At 40.7% G+C, this 19,916-nt stretch overlaps 1 protein-coding gene across 3 annotated transcripts in view; it reads left to right on the top strand.

Annotated features, from left to right (window-relative positions):
- The first annotated feature begins 2,689 nt into the window (after positions 1-2,689).
- The window catches only part of tprb (translocated promoter region b, nuclear basket protein), an 88,733-nt gene continuing 71,506 nt past the window's right edge, over positions 2,690-19,916 (top strand). For all 3 annotated transcript variants that reach the window (XM_067990481.1, XM_067990484.1, XM_067990482.1), the window contains exons 1-9: positions 2,690-2,861; positions 7,534-7,638; positions 7,996-8,069; positions 9,124-9,220; positions 12,775-12,878; positions 15,138-15,302; positions 15,782-15,874; positions 16,406-16,486; positions 18,431-18,518. In XM_067990481.1, coding sequence (XP_067846582.1) covers positions 2,708-2,861; positions 7,534-7,638; positions 7,996-8,069; positions 9,124-9,220; positions 12,775-12,878; positions 15,138-15,302; positions 15,782-15,874; positions 16,406-16,486; positions 18,431-18,518 — 961 coding nt within the window. In that variant the 5' untranslated portion in view covers positions 2,690-2,707. The remainder of the gene's footprint in view (positions 2,862-7,533; positions 7,639-7,995; positions 8,070-9,123; positions 9,221-12,774; positions 12,879-15,137; positions 15,303-15,781; positions 15,875-16,405; positions 16,487-18,430; positions 18,519-19,916) is intronic.

The following is a 19,916-nucleotide window of genomic DNA, read 5'->3' on the forward strand; positions in this document are numbered from 1 at the left end:
CTGGCCACAATTTTTCAATCATCCTTATATATGCAAATTATGATGTTGGATTGGACAGTGAAGAAAGAAAGAAAAAACATCAAAACAACTTGCAATTATAATTATATTTTAATGTACTAACACGTCCCAAGGCGCTTCACAGGAGCATTATCAAACAAAATTTGACACTAGCCACATAAGGAGGTATTAGGACAGGTGACTAAAAGCTTGGTCGAAGAGGTAGGTTTAAAGGAGAAGAGAGAGGTAGAGAGGCGGAGAGGTTTAGGGAGGGAATTCCAGAGCTTAAGGCCTAGGCAGCTGAAGGCATAGCCACCAATGGTAGAGCGATTAAAATCGGGGATGCTCAAGAGGCAAGAATTGGAGGAGCGCAGAGATCTCGGAGGGTTCTAGGGAGGAAGTTACAGAGATAGGGAGGGACGAGGCCATGGACGGATTAAAAACAAGGATGAGAATTTCAAAATCGAGGCGTTTCCAGACCGGGAGCCAATGGAGGTCAGCGAGCACAGGGGTGATGGGAGAATGGGACGGTGCGAGTTAGGATACGGGCAGCAGAGTTTTGGATGAGCTCAAGTTTATGGAGGGTGGAAGATGGGAGGCCAGCCAGGAGAGCATTGGAATAGTCCAGTCTAGAGGTAACAAAGACATGGATGAGGGTTTCAGCAGCAGATGAGCTGAGGCAGAGGCGGAGACGGGTGATTATTTCGGAGGTGGAAGTAGGTGGTCTTGGTGATGGAGCGGATGTGTGGTTGGAAGCTCATCTCGGTCAAATAGGACGCCAAGGTTGCGAACGAGCTGGTTCAACCTCATACAGTGGGATGGAGTCGGTGGCTAGGGAATGGAGTTTGCGGCGGGGATCATAGACAGTGGCTTTGATCTTCCAATATGTCGTTGCAGGAAATTTTTGCTCATCCAAGCAGTGTGACAAATGAGAGACAGTGGCGGGGTTGAGGGAGGAGGTTGTGAGGTGGAGCTGGGAGTCATCAGCGTATGTTTGGAATCTGACGTGTTTTTGGATGATGTCGCAAGTAGCAGCATGTATATTAGAAATAGGAGGGGGCCAAGGATAGATCCTTGGGGGACTCCAGCGGTAACAGTGCAGGAGTGGGAAGAGAAGCCATTGCAGTTGATTCTCTGGCTATGAATGAAAATGCAGTTGGATAGCCTTTCATGGCCTCAGGATGTTCCAAAGCACTTTACAGCCAGTGAAGTACCTTTGAAGTATAGTCACTGTTGTAATGTAGGAAATGTGGCAGCCAATTTGTGCACAGCATGGTGATAATGACCAGATAATCTGTTTTGGTGATATTGGTTGAGGGATAAATATTGGAAATGGACACCGGGGAGAACACCTCTGCTCATCTTCAAATAGTGCCTTGGGATCTTTTACGAGTGGGCAGGTTTAACGTTTCATCTGAAAAACAACACCTCCAACAGTGCATCACTCCTTCAGTATTGCACTGAAGTGTCAGCGTGGATTATGGGCTCATGTCTCTGGAGTGGGACTTGAACTTGAACCTTCTGACCCAGAGGACGGAATCAAGGCTGACACTTAGGTCAGCATTCAATATTAGATTGAAGGGACATGGAAACAGGGTGGGTAAATATGATTACAACTATTTGCTAGCATGGAGGGTAAGTGCTCATGTTTCCATGTTGCACCTTCTATGTAACTTATCATAGAATCATGGAATGATACAGCACAGGCCATTCGGCCCATCGTGCCTGCTCTTTGAAAGAGCTATCCAATTAGTTTCATTCCCCTGCTCTTTCCCCATAGCCCTGTAAATTTTTTCCCTTCAAGAATTTATCGAATTCCCTTTTGAAAGTTACTGTTTAATCTGCTTCCACCACCCTTTCAGGCAGTGCATTCCAGATCTTAACAACATGCTGCGCAAAAAAAATCTCCTTATCTCACCTCTGGTTCTTTTGCCAATTACCTTAAATCTGTATCCTCTGACTACTGATCTTTCTGCCACTGGAAACAGTTTCTCCTTATTTACTCTATCAAAACCCTTTATGATTTTGAACACATCTATTAAATCTCCCATCTTTCTCTGTTCTAAGAACAACCCCAGCTTCTCTAGTCTCTCCACGTAACTGAAGTTCCTCATCCCTGGTACCATTCTAGTAAATTTCCTCTAGACCCTCTCTAAGGCCGTGGCATTCTTCTCAAAGTGTGGTGCCCAGAATTGAACACAATACTCCAGCTGGGGTCTGAGCAGTGTTTTATAAAGGTTTAGCATAATTTCCTTGCTTTTGTACTCTATGCCTGTTTATAAAGCCAAGGATCCCAAATGCTATTTTTTTTAAACAGCCTTCTCAACTTGTCCTGCCACCGTCAAAGAATTATATGGTTCTCCTATCTGCAAGACACGGTAGAAGAATTGTGGACTTTCAGGGGTTCAAAATACAAGTGGATACTAGGCTGGGAGTGTTGGAATATCACGGGGGTTTATTGCCCTTTTCTGGTCTTTTGACTTTTCCCGCGGTCTCTTACGTTGAATGCTACAGTTGGGAGGACGGGGAGGGTGGAACGAAGGCTCCGCGAGTTATGCTGGGAGTTGTCGTCCATTATGGTTAAAGAGAGGACACTAAATTTACACAGGACCACAACCCCCAGAGGGCGTTGCGTGGCTTGTCACACATGCGTGTTTAATGAGGACCCTTATGACGTTTGCGGACGGGTGTTGCGGGCGCAGACGGCAACATGGCGGCTGTGGTGTTGCAGCAGTTGCTGGATCGCACTGAACTCGCCAAACTTCCCAAAAACACCGTCACCAAGCTCGAGAAGCTCCTCTCCGACAAGGAGGCGGACGTCGACGTCTTAAAAGCCAAATATGAGCGTTTTAAAGTTGACAGCGGTAAGTGATGGGTAGAAGTGCGTGCTTGCCAAGCCGGAGTGGTTAGGCCCGAAGTATCAGACGCAGTACTTGTTTCGCCCCATCAATGCTGAGACCTTTGTTTCTTATTTATAAGTCTCAGGTCCAGGATTCTTAAAGGAGCACTATACACTGTGTCATTACATTTTTAAAAATAGATTGTGTTATTTCAATTTGCCATTTCTATTAAGAATTCCAATTTTATTTCGTCAAGGTTGAGTTACCCCAGTTATGGATGCATTCATACTGCAAGTTTAGCGTTGGTGTAAAGTTTCGGTTTTGCACCAACACAGCTTGTATAGGATGTACTAACATGACACTTAGACAATCACTATGTTTAGACAGAGTCAATATGGTTTTATGAAAGGGAAATTGTGTTTGACATCTATTAGAGTTTTTTAAGGGTGTAACTAGTAGAGCAGATATTGGGGGGGGGGACCAGTGGATGTGGTATATTTGGATTTTCAAAAGGCATTTGATACAGTGTCACACAAGAGGTTGTTACACAAGAATAGGACTCATTGGATTGGGGGTAATATATGAGCATGGATTGGTTAATGGACAGAAAACATTGTAAGAATAAATGGGTCATTTTTGGGTTGGCAGGTTGTAACTAGTGGGGTGCCACAAGGATCAATGCTTGGGCCTCAGCTCCTTGCAATCTATATCAATGACTTAGCTGAGGGGACTGAGTGTAATGTATCCAAGTTTGCTGATGATAAAAAGCTAGGTGGGAAAGTAAGCTGTGAGGATGCTGCATAGGGATTATAGATAGGTTATGTGGGTGGGTGAGAAGGTGGCAGATTGAGTATAGTGTAGGGAAATATGAAATTATCCACTTTGGTAGGAAGAATAGAAAAGCAATACCTGTGCCGTCTCTTTGTAAGAGCAATCCAGTTAGTCCCATTCCCCCACTCTTTCCTTGTAGCCCTGCAAATTTTTTCCCTTCAAATATTTATCCAATTCCTTTGGATAATTCTTTTCTCAAGCCAGCTGCTGGCTGTGTGCTATGTTGTTCTGAACCAACTGTTATCTTTATTGATGAGCACACAACACATCTTGTAGCATTGGGGAAATGTTTGCTTACCTTTAGTTATTGTCCATTTCTTACAGCCACTTCTGAAGTTTTAAAAAATCTTTTTGCTCCCTTTCATACTTTGTTCTATCCTGGACAGTGATGCTGCCTAAAGACAGTATCAGTAAGTGGGAAGAGATGTCTAAATAAAAATGTGTCCTGAGTTAATTTTTGAATCTGAGAATGTATTTTAAAGGTTTTCTGTTGAAAGGAAGTGTTGGAGTAATGTAAAATAGATTTTTTTTTCTGTTGCAATTTCTAACTTTTTGCCTGTTGAAAATTTAGATCATTTGAACTTTTTGATTAAATCTTGCATGGTGCTGATTGGGTGTGTGGGTGTAAGTGCTATGTAAACTGATAGTTAAGAACTTTTTGAACAATGGCCACAACTGGCCTAATGTAGATTTTCTCATTTAATATATTGCTTTGTACTACTGGCCCATCAAATCTATATGGTACCTGGTTGAATCCCAGTCTTCTACTTTCCCTGTAACATCAAGTCTACACACAGAAACAGGCCATTCGGCCCAACTGGTTTATGCCAGCATTTATGCTCCATACGAGCCTTCTTCCCACCCTACTTCACCTAACCCTGTCACCCGATCCTTTTTATTCCTTTCGCCCTGGTGTGCTTATCTAGTTTCCCCTTAAATGTATCATTGCTATTTGCCTCAACTACTCCATGTAGTAGCATGTTCCACATTATTACCACTCTTTGGGTAAAGAAGTTTCTCTTGAATTCCCTTTTGGAGTTATTAGTGACTATTTTATATTGATGATCTCTAGTTTTGAACTCCCCCACAAGTGGAACCATTTTCTTTGTCTATCCAATCAAAACCTTTCATAATCTATCAGCCTCAGCCTTCTCTTTTCTAGAGAAAAGAGCCCCAGCTTGTGTAGCATCTTCTCAGTTCTGGTGGTATCCTTGTGAATCTTTTTTGCACCACTTCCAATGCCTCTTTATCCTTTCCATAACATGGAACTGTGCACAATACTCCAATTGTGGTCTAACCAAGGTTCTGTACCAGTTTAACATAACTTCTCTGTTTTTCAATTCTATCCCTCTAGAAATGAACCCCAGGGCTTGGATTGCCTTTTTATGGCCTTATTAACCCGTGCCGCTACTTTTCGTGCTTTGTGTAGCTGTACCCTAAGATCCCTTTACTCCCCCACCCCGTTTAGACTCTTATTATCCAAGCAGTATGTGGCTTCCTTATTCTTCCAACCAAAATTCACCACCTCACACTTGTCAATATTGAAATTCATTTGTCAATTACTGCCCATTCTGCAAGTTTATAAGTCTTCTTGCATTTTGATGCAGTCTTCCTTTGTATTAACTATATACCAATTTGGTGTCGTCTGCAAATTTTGAAAGTGTACTTCAGATAGTCCTTAATATTCATCTTTTTTCAAAGTCCAATCTATTTCCCTTCTGAATGAATTTATGGACTCTGCATTTAAATATAAACCTGCATTTATATACCACCGTTCATGTCCCTGAGTGCTTCACAGACAAATAATTACATTTGAAGTGTAGTCACTGTTTCGTAGACAAACATAGCAGCCAATTTATGAACAGCAAAGCCCCGCAAACAGCAATAAGATCAATGATCAGTTAATCTATTTTGGTGCTGTTGATCTAGGGATGAACACTGGCCAGACACTACAGAACTTCCTGCTGTTCAATAATGTGCCATGGGATCTGCAATATTTAACAATGGTTTGTGGCAGAGAATCCCTCATTCTATCTACCCTCTAAAATTTTGTATAACCTCTTGTAATTTTTTTTTGGTAAATTTGCACCATCTGGTTATGATCTCCTCGGCCAATGGGAATAATATACCACTGTCATTACTTTTCACAATCTTGAAGATCTCTCATCACCCCTTAACCTTCTTGGATTTAGTGGGTCAGTCATTCTTATGGTTCCTGATAACATAAAGTGAGAGCAGGAACTAGCTTCAGAGGCTACATATACCATATTGGTTAAGATGCTTATTTGGCTTTCCTGAAGTTGCTGGTGTAACTTGCAGCAGCACCTGACGCATGAACGTGCTATTAAAGTTTAATGGATTTTGGCAGTTCTTAGCCAGCTAATACAATGCACCTTTGTTGCATTTGTTTTAAATGCAAAATACCTAAAGCACATCTTATTCAGATATATTTTTCCCAACCTTTACAAGTGTAAGCTTGGCTCAATGGTAACGGGCTCACCTAAGTCAAGTGGCTGTGGGTTCAAGTCCCCCTGCAGGATGTGAGCACATGATGTGAGCACATAATTGAGGCTAACGCATCACAACAGTACTGAGGTAGTGCTGTATTGTTTTGGTCAAAGCATTTAAACCAAGGTTTTAGCCTGCTCGTGTGGATGTATCGCGGATCCCATGGCACATTATTGAACAGCAGGAAGTTCTGCAGTGTCTGGCCAGCGTTCATCCCTAGACCAGCAGCACCAAAATAGTTTAACTGATTATTGATCTTATTGCTGTTTGCGGGGCCTTGCTGTTCATACATTGGCTGCTATAGTTGCTTTGTTTGTCTACGAAACAGTGACTACACTTCAAACGTAATTATTTGTCTGTGAAGCACTTAGGGACGTGAAAGGTGGTATATAAATGCAGATTTATTTGTTCATTTTTCAATCTAAAATGAATTAGAGATGGAAATATGATCTACGTGTGCTGTCAGTAATCCTGACATCGTAAGTTGCCAAATGCTTCAGTTCTTTCATAGACCTGCTGTGAGGTGCTTTATTTCAAGCCATTTTTTAATATTAACGGGTATGGTGATGCAGTGGTAATCTAGAGCCTGGACTAATAATCCAGAGAACTTATATTAAAATCCCAATGTGGCAGTTTCAGAATTTAATTTCAGTTTTTAAAAAAATCTGGAAATAAGCTGGTATTAGTAAAAGTGACCATGAAGCTGTTGGATTGTTGTAAAAACCCAACAGGCTCACTAATGTCCTTTTAGGGTATGAAATCTGACGTCCTTACCTGGCCTATATGTGACTCCAGTCCTACACCAACGTGGTTGACTCTTAACTGCCCTCTGAATTGGCCTAGCAAGCTACTTGGTTGTATCAAACTGCTACTGAGCAGTTCAAGAAGGCGGCCCACCCCCAAGGCCCACCGCCTTCTTGGGGGAACTAAGGCAGTCGATAAATGACGGCCTATGCCTAATAAATGCCCACATCTTGAGACTGAATTAAAAAATTAAAATAATTGTTACTGCTGGATTCCACTTGCTTGACTTCAGCGTTGCCATAATTTTGTATTATGCTTCATTTGGTTGTAAGTCTGAATTTCCAGTAATAACTCTGATGCAGAATAATAGACTAAATGAAAATAACTTTATTGGGTGTCTTAATAGTTCTCACTTGTGCACCACTATTTGTTTGACCATAATTAGGGAAGTGATTTATTGCTTGGATTTGGTTAGAAGTTGGCATTTTCACTGACTCTGGGACTTTTTATGGAAAACTGTGGTGCTCAGCCCTAACTAGTTAATATATACATATTATCTAGACTGTAATGGTTGCAGAGAGTGTTAAGTTATAAATTTTGTTTAATATTTCAGAGCAACAGTACTTTGAAGTGGAGAAACGACTAACCCAGAGCCAGGAAAAGTTAGTATCGGAGACACAGGAATGTCAAAAGCTGCGTGAGGAACTTTCTACACTTAGTAAGTACTGCTGCATATTTTAACTTTGTAAGATGGCAGCTTAATTTCTAAATTTTATGGAGGTGATGTAGTGATACTGGGTATGACGAGGGTTGGTGCTGAGTGGAACAGGTCCTCATGAGAGCATGGTTTATGCCAACGGTGAGATGAATAAGTATCACTGTTTGTGAGTTTGTGGCCAGGTTCTGAGCTTGTGTAGTATTATCATGTTATTAAACTCCCTGCATTGAAGAATGGGATTTACTGAGCAGGAGAGCCAGATTTTTTTTCCCTCCAGTTATTTAAGGACTTCTTAATGATTACGAGGTATCAATCCTTTGTAAGTGACTTACTGGTTTATTTTTTCCTCCCTTACAGATGAACAATTAAAAGAAACAAAGGAGAAAAATAAGGAGCTAGAATCTTCTAAGGAAAAACTGATGAGTGTAGAGGTATGTGATGTGTACTAGAACAATCTCATCTCCCGTTCTCTCCTGGAATTTGCCTTTTTATCCACTTCTGATGCTTGTAATTTCCACATTACAAACAGCGAGAGTGGATAAAGTGGCATGTTTGCATCGGGAGAACTGACAGAGAGGGTAGTTTGTTGATAAATTTGTAGAAATGAGTTCTAAATTATGGCAGCATGCTCTTTACAGGTCATTCATGAGTGTTTCAAAATTGAAGCCAATCTGGTCCCCACACAAACCTTCCTACATTTTTAGTTCTTATAAAATTCCAGGTGGGACTTGCCAGCTTTGACTGCAATTGGCTTTGTTTAAAAATAACTTTTGTGTAGTAGAAAGCAACAGTGAATCGCGACTTGTACCTCTTCTAATGTAACCTATTGAACCCCCCAAAAATCTCACATTGTGTGCGCGTTGAGCATGTAACTAATTCTGCACATCTATTTATAACAAATATAACCCTGAAATTAAATGCACAGTGTGTCTCATAATATTGGATCTATACTTTTCCAGACTTTGGCTCCTGTTTTTGTATGTAAATCTTGTGGCACCCTCAGGGAAATGCATAGTCTGTTGGGATACTGAGCCTTACAAACTAGGAAGGTGAAAAATTTGACCTCTGCTCTGTTCTGCATTAACTGATCTCAATCAGGGCAACCGTGGGAAGCACCACGATCAGTCTTGTTCTCTGACTATGGAGCGGCAGAACAAGCTCAGGGTCCTGCTGCTGATCACTATCTAGCAAAACCTACTGGAACGCATGTGTGGGAACCAGATTGGCTTCAATTTTGATAGACTCATGGACTAATAGCCTGTAACACTTGCTCTCTTGCCTCAGATGTAAAGAATGGCCACTTAATGAGGCCGTGTGTGCTGCCAGCACTTGTGGGAACCAAAATGCAGCATTAGTCACTGCTTTTAGAGGAGAACATATCGGTGGTTTAACTGGTGCCCGTGTTGGAAAATACTGTGTGCTGTTCAAATGACTGATGGGTATATTTTAAGGAATGCTGATTTAATTTTTTAAATTTTAAAACAGAACCAGCTTTCTCGAGAAAAAGATGAGTTGGATAATGAAAAACGAGAGCTGGTGAGAACTCTTGAGCGCAGATCACAGGAGCTGGAACACTTGAATGGTTCGTTGAGTAACTTCAATTGAAGTTTGGTTTTAACAAACCATAATTGTTTTTTGGAAAGATCTGCAATATATATTTGTTAACTCCTTTGAAAAGTTTTAACGTATTATCAAAGATGACAAATGTTGAAAAACATAAATCATAATCCTGTAAATGCAGTTATGTACATAGTCACTCACCAAATAACTTTAAAAAAAAAATTTCCTGCCTGAAACTTTATCTGTATCTATTTCCTCTTCAAAGCTAGAATCCCAGATTCCTCTTCACATTGAGTCAGGAAACAGAAATTGTATCTCTAACCACTCCTTCAGTACAACTCTTCCAGAAACCATTCTTCCCAGCAGGTGTATGGGAGAGTCTGGATATGTGAAATGAAATTGGGCTATTGATTGAAACTACAGTAAAGTTTGAATATATTGCATAATCAAAGCAACTGGTCAAATGCATCGCAGAGCAAGATAACTTGCACGTTCCCCTCCAAGTCACACACCATCCCGACTTGGAAATATATCGCCGTTCCTTCATTGTCGCTGAGTCAAAATCCTGGAACTCCCTTCCTAACAGCACTGTGGGAGAACCGTCACCACACGGACTGCAGCAGTTCAAGAAGGCGGCTCACCACCACCTTCTCGAGGGCAATTAGGGATGGGCAATAAATGCTGGCCTCGCCAGCGACGCTCACATATCCCGTGAACGAATAAAAAAATAACTTACCAACAATGTAGCCACATTTTGCTCAGACAACTTAGCTTGGCAGCGATGCAGAGGTTCTAACTGAGATCTTCCTATTCTATGAATCTTGATCAATAGAGAAAGCTAGAAACCAATTGGAACAAATTGTATTGTGTGGTCTGTAAACTGGAGAAATGTCTCCACACCAGTGCTATCCAGCTATGGAGAGTTATGCAATTTAATTTTTAATGAGTCCTCCCATTCCTCACCACCTCCCCATCCCCCCCCTCAAATATCTTCTAGGTGTCAACTTTTGTTTAGAGTATAGTTCCATGGGTGCCAGCAACATCCCAGTACCTTGCCCAACTGCCATTCTACATGTTTAAATGTTGGCAGGTTATTTGACTGGCGGTCACTGGAGCCCAAACCTGTTGCATCTGACATCTATGTAACATTTCCCAGCAGTTATCACTAGATAGTGATCAAGAGTAGGATTGGTAGGTGATTTTTGTTTTTCACCCTACCTGAGACTAGGATTAATTGTTGCGCTCTGATTTTGTTTTATTCGTTCATGGGATATGGGCATCGCTGGCAAGGCCAGCATTTATTACCCATCCCTAATTTCCCTTGAGAAGGTGGTGGTGAGCCGCCAGCTTGAACCGCTGCTGTCCATGTGGTGAAGGTTCTCCCACGGTGCTGTTAGGTAGGGAGTTCCAGGATTTTGACCCAGCGACGATGAAGGAACGGCGATATATTTCCAAGCCGGGATGGTGTGTGACATGGAGGGGAACGTGCAGGTGGTCTTGATCCCATGTGCCTGCTGCCCTTGTCCTTCTAGGTGGTAGAGGTCGCGGGTTGGGAGGTGCTGTCGAAGAAGCCTTGGCCAGTTCTGTAGTGCATCCTGTGGATGGTACACACTGCAGCCACTGTGTGCCGGTGGTGAAGGGAGTGAATGTTTAGGGTGTTGGATGGGGTGCCAATCAAGCGGGCTACTTTTGCTATGGATGGTGTCGAGCTTCTTGAGTGTTGTTGGAGCTGCACTCATCCAGGCAAGTGGAGAGTATTCCATCACACTCCTGACTTGTGCCTTGTAGATGGTGGAAAGGCTTTGAGGACTCAGGTGGTGAGTCACTCGCCGCAGAATACCCAGCCTCTGACCTGCTCTTGCAGCCACTGTATTTATGTAGCTGATCCAGTTAAGTTTCTGGTCAATGGTGACCCCCAGGATGTTGATGGTGAGGGATTCGGCGATGTTAATGCCGTTGAATGTCATGGGGAGGTGGTTAGACTCTGCATGCGGTCACAGACTGCTTCATTATCAGAGGGTTGCGAATGGAACTGAACACTGTGCAATTGTCAACGAACATCCTCATTTCTGACCTTATGATGGAGGGAGGGACATTGATGAAGCAGCTGAAGATGGTTGGGCCTTGGACATTGCCCTGAGGAACTCCTGCAGCAATGTCCTGGGGCTGAGATGATTGGCCTCCAACAACCACTACCATCTTCCTTTGTGCTAGGTATGACTCTAGCCACTGGAGAGTTTTCCCCCTGATTCCCATTGACTTCAATTTTACTAGGGCTCCTTGGTGCCACACTCTGTCAAAGGCTGCCTTGATGTCAAAGGCAGTCACCCTTACCTCACCTCTGGAATTCAGCTCTTTTGTCCATGTTTGGACCAAGGCTGTAATGAGGTCTGGAGCCGAATGGTCCTGGCGGAACCCAAACTGAGCATCGGTGAGCAGGTGAGATTGAGATCAACTAACTCATCATAGACTGAGGATCAGGCCATGGACTATCTGGTTTGTATGTCTTAATTACTGCACCTAATGGTTTTACTCAGTGGTCAACTTGAGCTAGAAATAATTGTTTTAAACAAATTCTTTTGGTGGTTTTAAGGTATTGTAATTTGAGTGAGAATTGTGAAGCTTTATGAGATGGAGGAATGCTTTTGAATACCTAATATACATTAGATGATAGTGGTAATCTCAAAAAGAATTGTTTCTTAAAAATAAAGTGGACATTTCTGTTCATCATTGTTGGGGATGTTAATGCTGTGGCATTACGCATTCCGATTTCATTAGATACTGTTTGCTAAAAGAGCAGTATTGATCTTTGAAGATTGGTTTGTTTTATGAAATTATTGCATATATCAATGTTGGATACACAGTGTCAGCATTGAACACTCCCAACATCAGGTAGCCTGTAGCCAAGTTCCTGTATTTTACCCCAATATTGTAGCTTATTAGAGCATCCTAACTACACCAGTGTAAAATTCTCCTGTTTATTGACCAACTATCCTTGGGTGATAGTGAGGTTGCCAATTTTAATGTTGATTTGTGGACAGCTTTATATTGGTCCAGATCCATTAGGAGCTGGCAAGTTGAGGCTAATCTCGTTTTATGTGAGATAATAGCAGTGACCTTGCTCTGGGCTCAAACCCAGATCCAAGGGTATAAAACAACTATGTCCTAATCCATTATGCCACTTAGTATTCAAAGTACAGTTTTATATATTTATGAAACATTTGCTGCTGCAATTTGTAAAATAAGTCAGCATTTTTAAAAATCACTAATTAAAAACATTCCAAAAAATAAACTACTTTAGCAGAATTAGAGGAATTAAACTAATGCAAGTTTGATCCTGAGAAGTGGATCTAATTCCAATTGAACGTTCTTGTCCATCGATAGCCCTGCTTCTCATGTTTCCTAGGCAGTGACTGATAGAAAAAGTTCATTGTCATATCTTGCCACTCCAGTTGATATGAAGGGAGTTGCGACTTAGCTGAGTTATGGGTGCTCTTGTATAAATTTAAAAAGTTCTTTGTGGAGGACAAAGAAACATCTTATGACCTGTGGATTTGAATATTTGTCTCTCTACAGAGGATTTGAAACGTCTAAATGATAAACTTGTAGCAGCAAATTCAGCAAAGATAGATCTTCAGTTAAAACTTGATGAACTTCAAGTATCAGAAGTCTCTATTAAGGTGAGTCAGTAACTATTACTTGAAACCGTACAAATTCAGATTTCAAATTGGACATTCAGTTTATGGTTAAAATGGCACATTTAGAAACTGCATCTAAATGTTTAAATGTATGTTCACAATTTATGAAGCTATTATACATGTATTTCATGAAGTATTGTATGGAGTACATTAACAGATATTTTGAGGTCAAATACCTAATATACATTAGATGAAAATCTCAGGTTTTATGTGTCATTGGCATGCATAATTTATCAAGTCACTGCACATCCTAACTGCATTGTGTCTGCAGGAGAAATTGTATCTCCACATTGGGTTGCCTACACTGAGCATTGGTGGGGGTCGAGGCAGTTTGAAAATTAATGCGGGTGCTGTTTGTGCTGCAGCCCCTCTAACAGCCATCTGGTATGGAGGCCTTTCTACATTTTCCCAAGCAACCTTCCATTTTTTTGTTCTGTCATTCGCCATGAAGATGGTACACAGGGTGGAGAAACGTTTGCAAAAGGCTGTTGGGAAGTGGAAGTCAAGTTCTAGGGGGCTAGCTCATGCTGAAGACTGCAAAGTATTGCAGAGCTCTGGAGATGGAGCTTCACCTGGCGATAGTGCTATTGGTTATGTTGGGCAAGGTGAAATTTGGCAGCAGATTAGTGGAAGAGCATAATTTGGCCCTCAAGGGGGGACTGGCCTAATCTGGTAATTCCTTTCTCTTGCCAGGCTCCGCATTCAGCTTAAGGTAAGTCTTTCTGGGAACTTTCCATTGTGCCACATTGGGGAAGAGTGGTATTAGAGCTGGTGGGGGTTTTTAGGGTGCTGGAAACCTGACTCCAGGCTGAGAGTTTTAGCGACAGTGGATGTTTCTGACTCTAGCTCTCTAATCTCTTTTGAGGGCATGTGAAAACTAGCCTAGTTGGAGGGGTTTAGAAGGAGGATCTGGCTTCCATTCCCAGCCGCAGGTTGTGCTCAGGACTAGGCTTCAAACTCTTGAATGAGCTGTCTCGTGGTAGTATCTGAACCTTGTGTGATTGAGTCCTCCCTCTGTACCATTTGAGGTATATTTGCGATCTTTTGCCCACCCAAAAGAATTTGCAGATGCGTCTCTAAGTCGCAGTGTAATTGGACCGACACCTTGATAGGCAGCATCTGAAATGGGTAGAGAAGACAGGGGAGAACCTTGTCTACATTGTGTTAAGGTTCCAACTGGTTAGGCCAGAGTAAACACTGGTAAGGATTGGGCAAGAAAGCAGTTTCTCTCGCACAGGTGGCAAGTTTCAGTGTGCATCTAAATGTTTTATCTTAAGAATTTTGTTTGAAGAGTTGCTGCTTGACATTATTTGTTAACATGAAGATCTACATTACCATGTTTTATTTTCCTGAATTCTATTTTTAAAAAAATCCTGTTTAAAACTTGCTCCTCCATAATGGATGTTGGGCAAAAATTTCTGATAATTCCTATCATTATGTAATCAGTATTTTAAGATTAATAATGGGTCAGTAGGAATAGCATTTGTTGATCATGTTGAAAGTGCATCTGTAATTCCTATAGATTTTTTTTGATATTGGTATTCCTGTTCTGTGCTGGATTAGTTTTGTGTAATTTTCAGTTTATTAATAGGTGATAAACAGCAGTTTTGTTCACTGAAACATGGGGTGTAGTAAAAGAATAAAGATAGCTGAGTACTGCTGAATTACATTTTTTGAAGGTACCAAAAGTGTCATTGAAACTATTGAGAAAGTGAGCATTGCTTTGAGTTCCAGGCTTCATGTTGGTGTTACACAATTTTTACAAAACCATTGAAAGGAATCAGTCATACAACCAATAAATGAGAGACCCTGAGCTAAGCATGCAGAACAGTCCTTGTATTTCACAATAATTAAGCAAATAATGTTTAGGCTGCTTTGTGCAGTCATATCTTCTGTGAAATTACTGTGGCTCAAGACTTAAAGCATAATAAGAAACCCACTTAATTTTTGGATCTGTTTGAAGATGTAGAAGTTTTATTGAAAACATATGTAATCTGTTAGTACAGCATTTATGTTGGGATGGGTCTGACCTCCTGCTATGCTTCTGTGTTTAGTTGGGTTTGGCAAATACATTATATATCAACGTACCTAATATATCTTTAGTCACATTATCCAAAATATCAAAACACTGGGCACCCTATTATTGGAAAATCTTAATAATCTGCTCAATTCAGCAATCACTGACTACCAATGTATTTCAGATATTCTGAATGAGTGATTGCTAAACTGATTTCTTTGCAGTATCGTGAAAAACGCCTTGAACAGGAAAAAGAATTGTTGATGAGTCAGAGTAGTTGGTTGAATGCAGAATTAAAAACAAAGACTGACGAACTACTGGGACTTCGTCGAGAAAAAAGCAATGAAATTCTTGAACTCCGATGCAATCTGGAGAACAAAAAAGATGAGGTAATTTTTCTCCATATCTTGTTGCCTGGTATTCTTCATACAGTGTCTGTCTCGTCCTTGGGGCATCCCAAAGTGCTTGCTTTTTTTATATCAAGGTCCTACAAGCACCAGCGAGATGGCCAGTTAATCTCTCTTGATGGTGTTGATTGAGGGATGGATGTTTGCAGGACACACTGAGAACTCCCTTTTTTGATCATTTATGTCCACCTGAATTGACTGAAGGGGTTGTAGTTTAAGACCTCTTTCAAAAGATGAAACCTCCAACAATATACACTCCCTCTAGGTTGTGCTCAACTGCTGGAGTAGTGCTTGAACCTATGACCTGACTCGAGATGAAAATGCTGCCAACTGGAAATGTTTTATTTTAACCAGATAATGAATTTTCACTTTACTAATGCAATCTTTTACTGAAAGCATTTGAATTTTATTCTGATACTCAAAGGCTCTAGAGTGTTGATTCGGACTGTTGTCTTTTACAGGTGTGCAGCATGGAAGAACAGATCCGCACTTTAAAGGCAGCTAAGGAAAATTTTGAGAAACAGGTTGAGGATTTAATGAGTAAATTGAAAGAGGTTAGTTTTTTGCCCACCTCAGGGAATCTTTCAAAATGGAGCAAGTTGGCCTGGTCCAATTGCTGTTTTTTTTTATGCTCATCAAGCACACCCTCCCGTGATAGTTTCTTTCAATCGTATTTCTCATTTTAATTATTTTATAAATTAAGAGCTATTCAATGCTATGCAAGAAATTCTACTAATAATGTCAAAGTGTAAAATATAATCAGCTATTTAAATTTTTTTATAACGTTCAGCATACAAAATAATTGACTGCAATAGTTTATGCAGAACTCAGCAACATGTTTCAGAAGTTGAACCACTCCTGTATTAGGCCCCTAGTATTTTTTCAGATTGATTTTGTAAATCTTTACATGCAGAGCTTATAGATAAGTACATTCCTTGGTGTACCTTTTTATTTAGTTGAATCTTGGCAAGTGTTTAACCATTGCCATATGTAGTATTTCAATTCCTTTTGAAAATTGATACCAAAGACTTTTATACTGTTGTGTATGTATATACTGGTTAGCATACTTCTGTTTTTCTGATTAGTCTAAGGAGCAGTCAGCAAGCATGGAGGAAAGGTTCCGAAATGAACTGAATGCACACGTGAAGTTGTCAAACTTGTACAAGGTATAATTTTGTTTTTGTACAGCCCATTGTGCATTTTTAATTTGTTTTTGCTCATGCACTTCAATACTCTGGAAACTAGTGACGTGGAGTTAAAAGAAGATGGTTTGCAGACTGCAACAATGACAATTTGCATTTGTATAGTGGCTTCAACATCATGTTCCAAAGTGCTTCATGGTTATGATATAAAAAAAATTTGGAAGCAAATTGGATGATAAAGTATTGAATCATCCCTGATAAATTATTTAGTGGCTAAATAATGGGTTGGAGCATGGAGTCCAAATCCTGACCGTCAGTCTATCTTTAAGGCCGCTCTTAAATATTTCAATAATGCTTGATTTGTACAAGCTTTTTATGTGTGGTTTCACAGTTCATGTTTATTATTTACTTCAATATGTTTATACTTTTTGGCTTTAGTACACCAAGGGCCTAGATAAATGCACTCCATTGAATTTTTCACTACATTCTGTTGAGATTTATGCAGCAGTTGTGATGAACAGTGAGAACTTCAAGGCAGAACAAAGTTGCACATCTTGGGACAGCAGTTTTTCCAACTGCAGTTGATCAGAATCATCTGCCATTGACCATAAGTCAAATTTTGTGGATACATGCTTACTACATTAATTCATTTGTAAACAATTTTACAACACCAAGTTATAGTCCAACGATTTTATTTGAAATTCACAAGCTTTCGGAGGCTTCCTCCTTCCTCAGGTGAATGTTGTGGAAAATGAGGAATTCACCTGAGGAAGGAGGAAGCCTCCGAAAGCTTGTGAATTTCAAATAAAATTGTTGGACTATAACTTGATGTTGTAAAATTGTTTACAGTTGTCAACCCCAGTCCATCACCGGCATCTCCACATCATGGCTACATTAATTCATGGCCACTCTAGAACTGTGGGGTATTAGCCAAGTATTTCTAGTGCATGGAAAGGAATTTTGCCACTGACAGCACAAAAGTACCTTTTGTGTACTGCTGTGACATGTCTGCAGATCAGTTACTCAAACTTCCAGGAATGATGTAATTTGAGAGTTTCTGTGGGAATGTGACCTGCTCTGTCTGCTCGTGCATTGCAGGTAAGTGCCCTTGATTGGTTAAAGATACTGCCTATGATGTACAATATGTTTGTCCATTATCTTGAAAGTATTTATTTGACTTTGCCTTGAAAAGGCATGATTACTGATCATGTTTCTTAGAGTAAATGGTGTCGCGATTGCAGGTGAACTGGCTTGGAGAGTTAGTTAATGACTTAGTTCAGTTCCTACACCGAATGACAGGTTAAAAAAAAATCCATTAATTTATCACTTTTTATGCACAAATTATTTTTTTTAAAAGATGAAAGGCAGTCATTTCCCGCTGAGGTCAAATAATTGCTGACGGTGAGGGAAGTTTACATATTGACTGGGAACCCAAAACTTCCTTCATTAACCGATAACCTCTAATTGCTCTCTAGACCACTTTCCACAGGGTGTTCTGGAGCAGTGGTTTTAAACAGATCCCAGACTACCTTCAATCAAAAATGGAAGATTTCTTTTTTAAAGAAAGAAATCAACAATATAAAGTTCACTTCCCACCTCCCCCCCACCCCCCCCCCCCCCCGCCCCCCACAACGGCCCATGAAAAATCTTTGCAAGAGATGTAAAATGGTTTCTCCCATTGAGCAAGGACACATTTGCCTCATCTAAGTGATAAGACTTAAAAGGGGCATGATGGTAGTTTTTGTACTTCCCATAACTTTGACTGACTGAAGTTGGTAACTCAGCTTGTGGACCATCTCAGTCTCCAGCTTCTCCCCTACCAATCTGAAGTAGTTCATTAAGACAAGAGTGTATATTTCCACCCAAAGTAATTTGTTTGCATAAAATGTGATTTTTATTTTTTAAATGCAAATAATGATGCACTTTAAGGCATGTAGTATGTTAATACAATGTCTTGATTCATTGCAGGGTGCTGCAGATGACTCTGAAACTAAGGCAATTGAACTCACCAGAGCAGTTGAGGAGCTTCATAGTCTACTGAAACAAGCAAATGAAGGTAAGATTACTTCAGTAAAGGTTGTGTTACATTACATATAGTAAGCATTTTTTACATAGTTACTTTGAAACTACAGCATAGAAACAGGCTATTCGGCCTAACTGGTCTATACCTTTGTTTATGCTCCACGTGAGCCTCCTCCCTCCCTACTTCATCTAACGCTATCAGACTACCCTTCTATTCCTTTCTCCCTCATGTGCTGATCTAGCTTCCCCTTAAACGCATCTATGCTATTTTCCTCAATTACTCCTCGTGGTAGCGTGGTCTACATTCTTACCACTCTTTGGGTAAAGAAGTTTCTCCTGAATTCCCTATTGGATTTATTAACAACTAGTTTATACTTATGACCTCTAGTTTTGGACTTCCCCCACAAGTGGGAACATTTTCTCTATACATACGCTATCAAACTGTTTCATTATCTTAAAGGCCGCATCAAGCCACTTCCCAGCTTTCTCATTCCTAGCCTGTTCGGCCTTTCCTGATAAGTATATCCTCGCGTTCTGGTACCATCCTGGTGAATCTTTTTTGCACCCTCTCCAATGCCTCTAAATCCTTTCTACAATATGGAGGCCAGAACTGTGCACAATACTCCAAGTGTGGTGTAACTAAGGTTCTTTCGAAGTTTAACATAACATCTTTGCTTTTCAATTCTATCCATCTAGAAATAAACCCAGTGCTTGATTTGCCTTTTTTATGGCCTTATAGTGATTTGTGTATCTGTACCCCTAGATCCCTTTGCTCCTTTATCCCATTTAGATTTATTATCCGAGCAGTAAGTGGCCTCGTTCTTCCTACCAAAATGCACCACCTCACACCTATCCATATTGAAATTCATTTACCATTACGTGCCCATTCTGCAAATTTATTAATGTCCTCTTGCATTTTGACACATTCTTCCTTTGTATTGACTACACCCTTCAATTGTCGTCCACAAATTTTGAAATTGTAATTCAGATTTCAAATTGTTAATGTAAATTGTGAACAGTCGCAGCACCAATCCCTGTGGAACACCACTTCCTACCTTTTGCCAGCCTGAGTAGCTACCTTTAACCCTACTGTTTTCTGTTTTGTAGCCAACTTGCTACCAATTCTGCTCTTTGTCCCCTGACTCCACATGCTCTGATCTTAGTCATGAGTCCACAATGCGGTACCTTATCGAAAGCCTTTTGAAAATCAAATATATTACGTCGACTGCATTACCCTTGTCTACTCTTTCTGCTAATTCAAAGAATTCAGTAAGGTTGGTCAAGTCCGTACTGACTCTTCATTAGAACCTAGCAAAGATACAGCGCAGAAGGGGGCCGTTCGGCCCATCGTGTCCTCGCCGGCTCGAAGAACAACCAGGTGCTAATTCTAATCGCACCTTCCAGCACCCGGTCCGTAGCCCTGCAGCTTAAA

This window comes from Heptranchias perlo, chromosome 9 (genome assembly GCF_035084215.1).
Source record: "Heptranchias perlo isolate sHepPer1 chromosome 9, sHepPer1.hap1, whole genome shotgun sequence".
NCBI lineage: Eukaryota > Metazoa > Chordata > Chondrichthyes > Hexanchiformes > Hexanchidae > Heptranchias > Heptranchias perlo.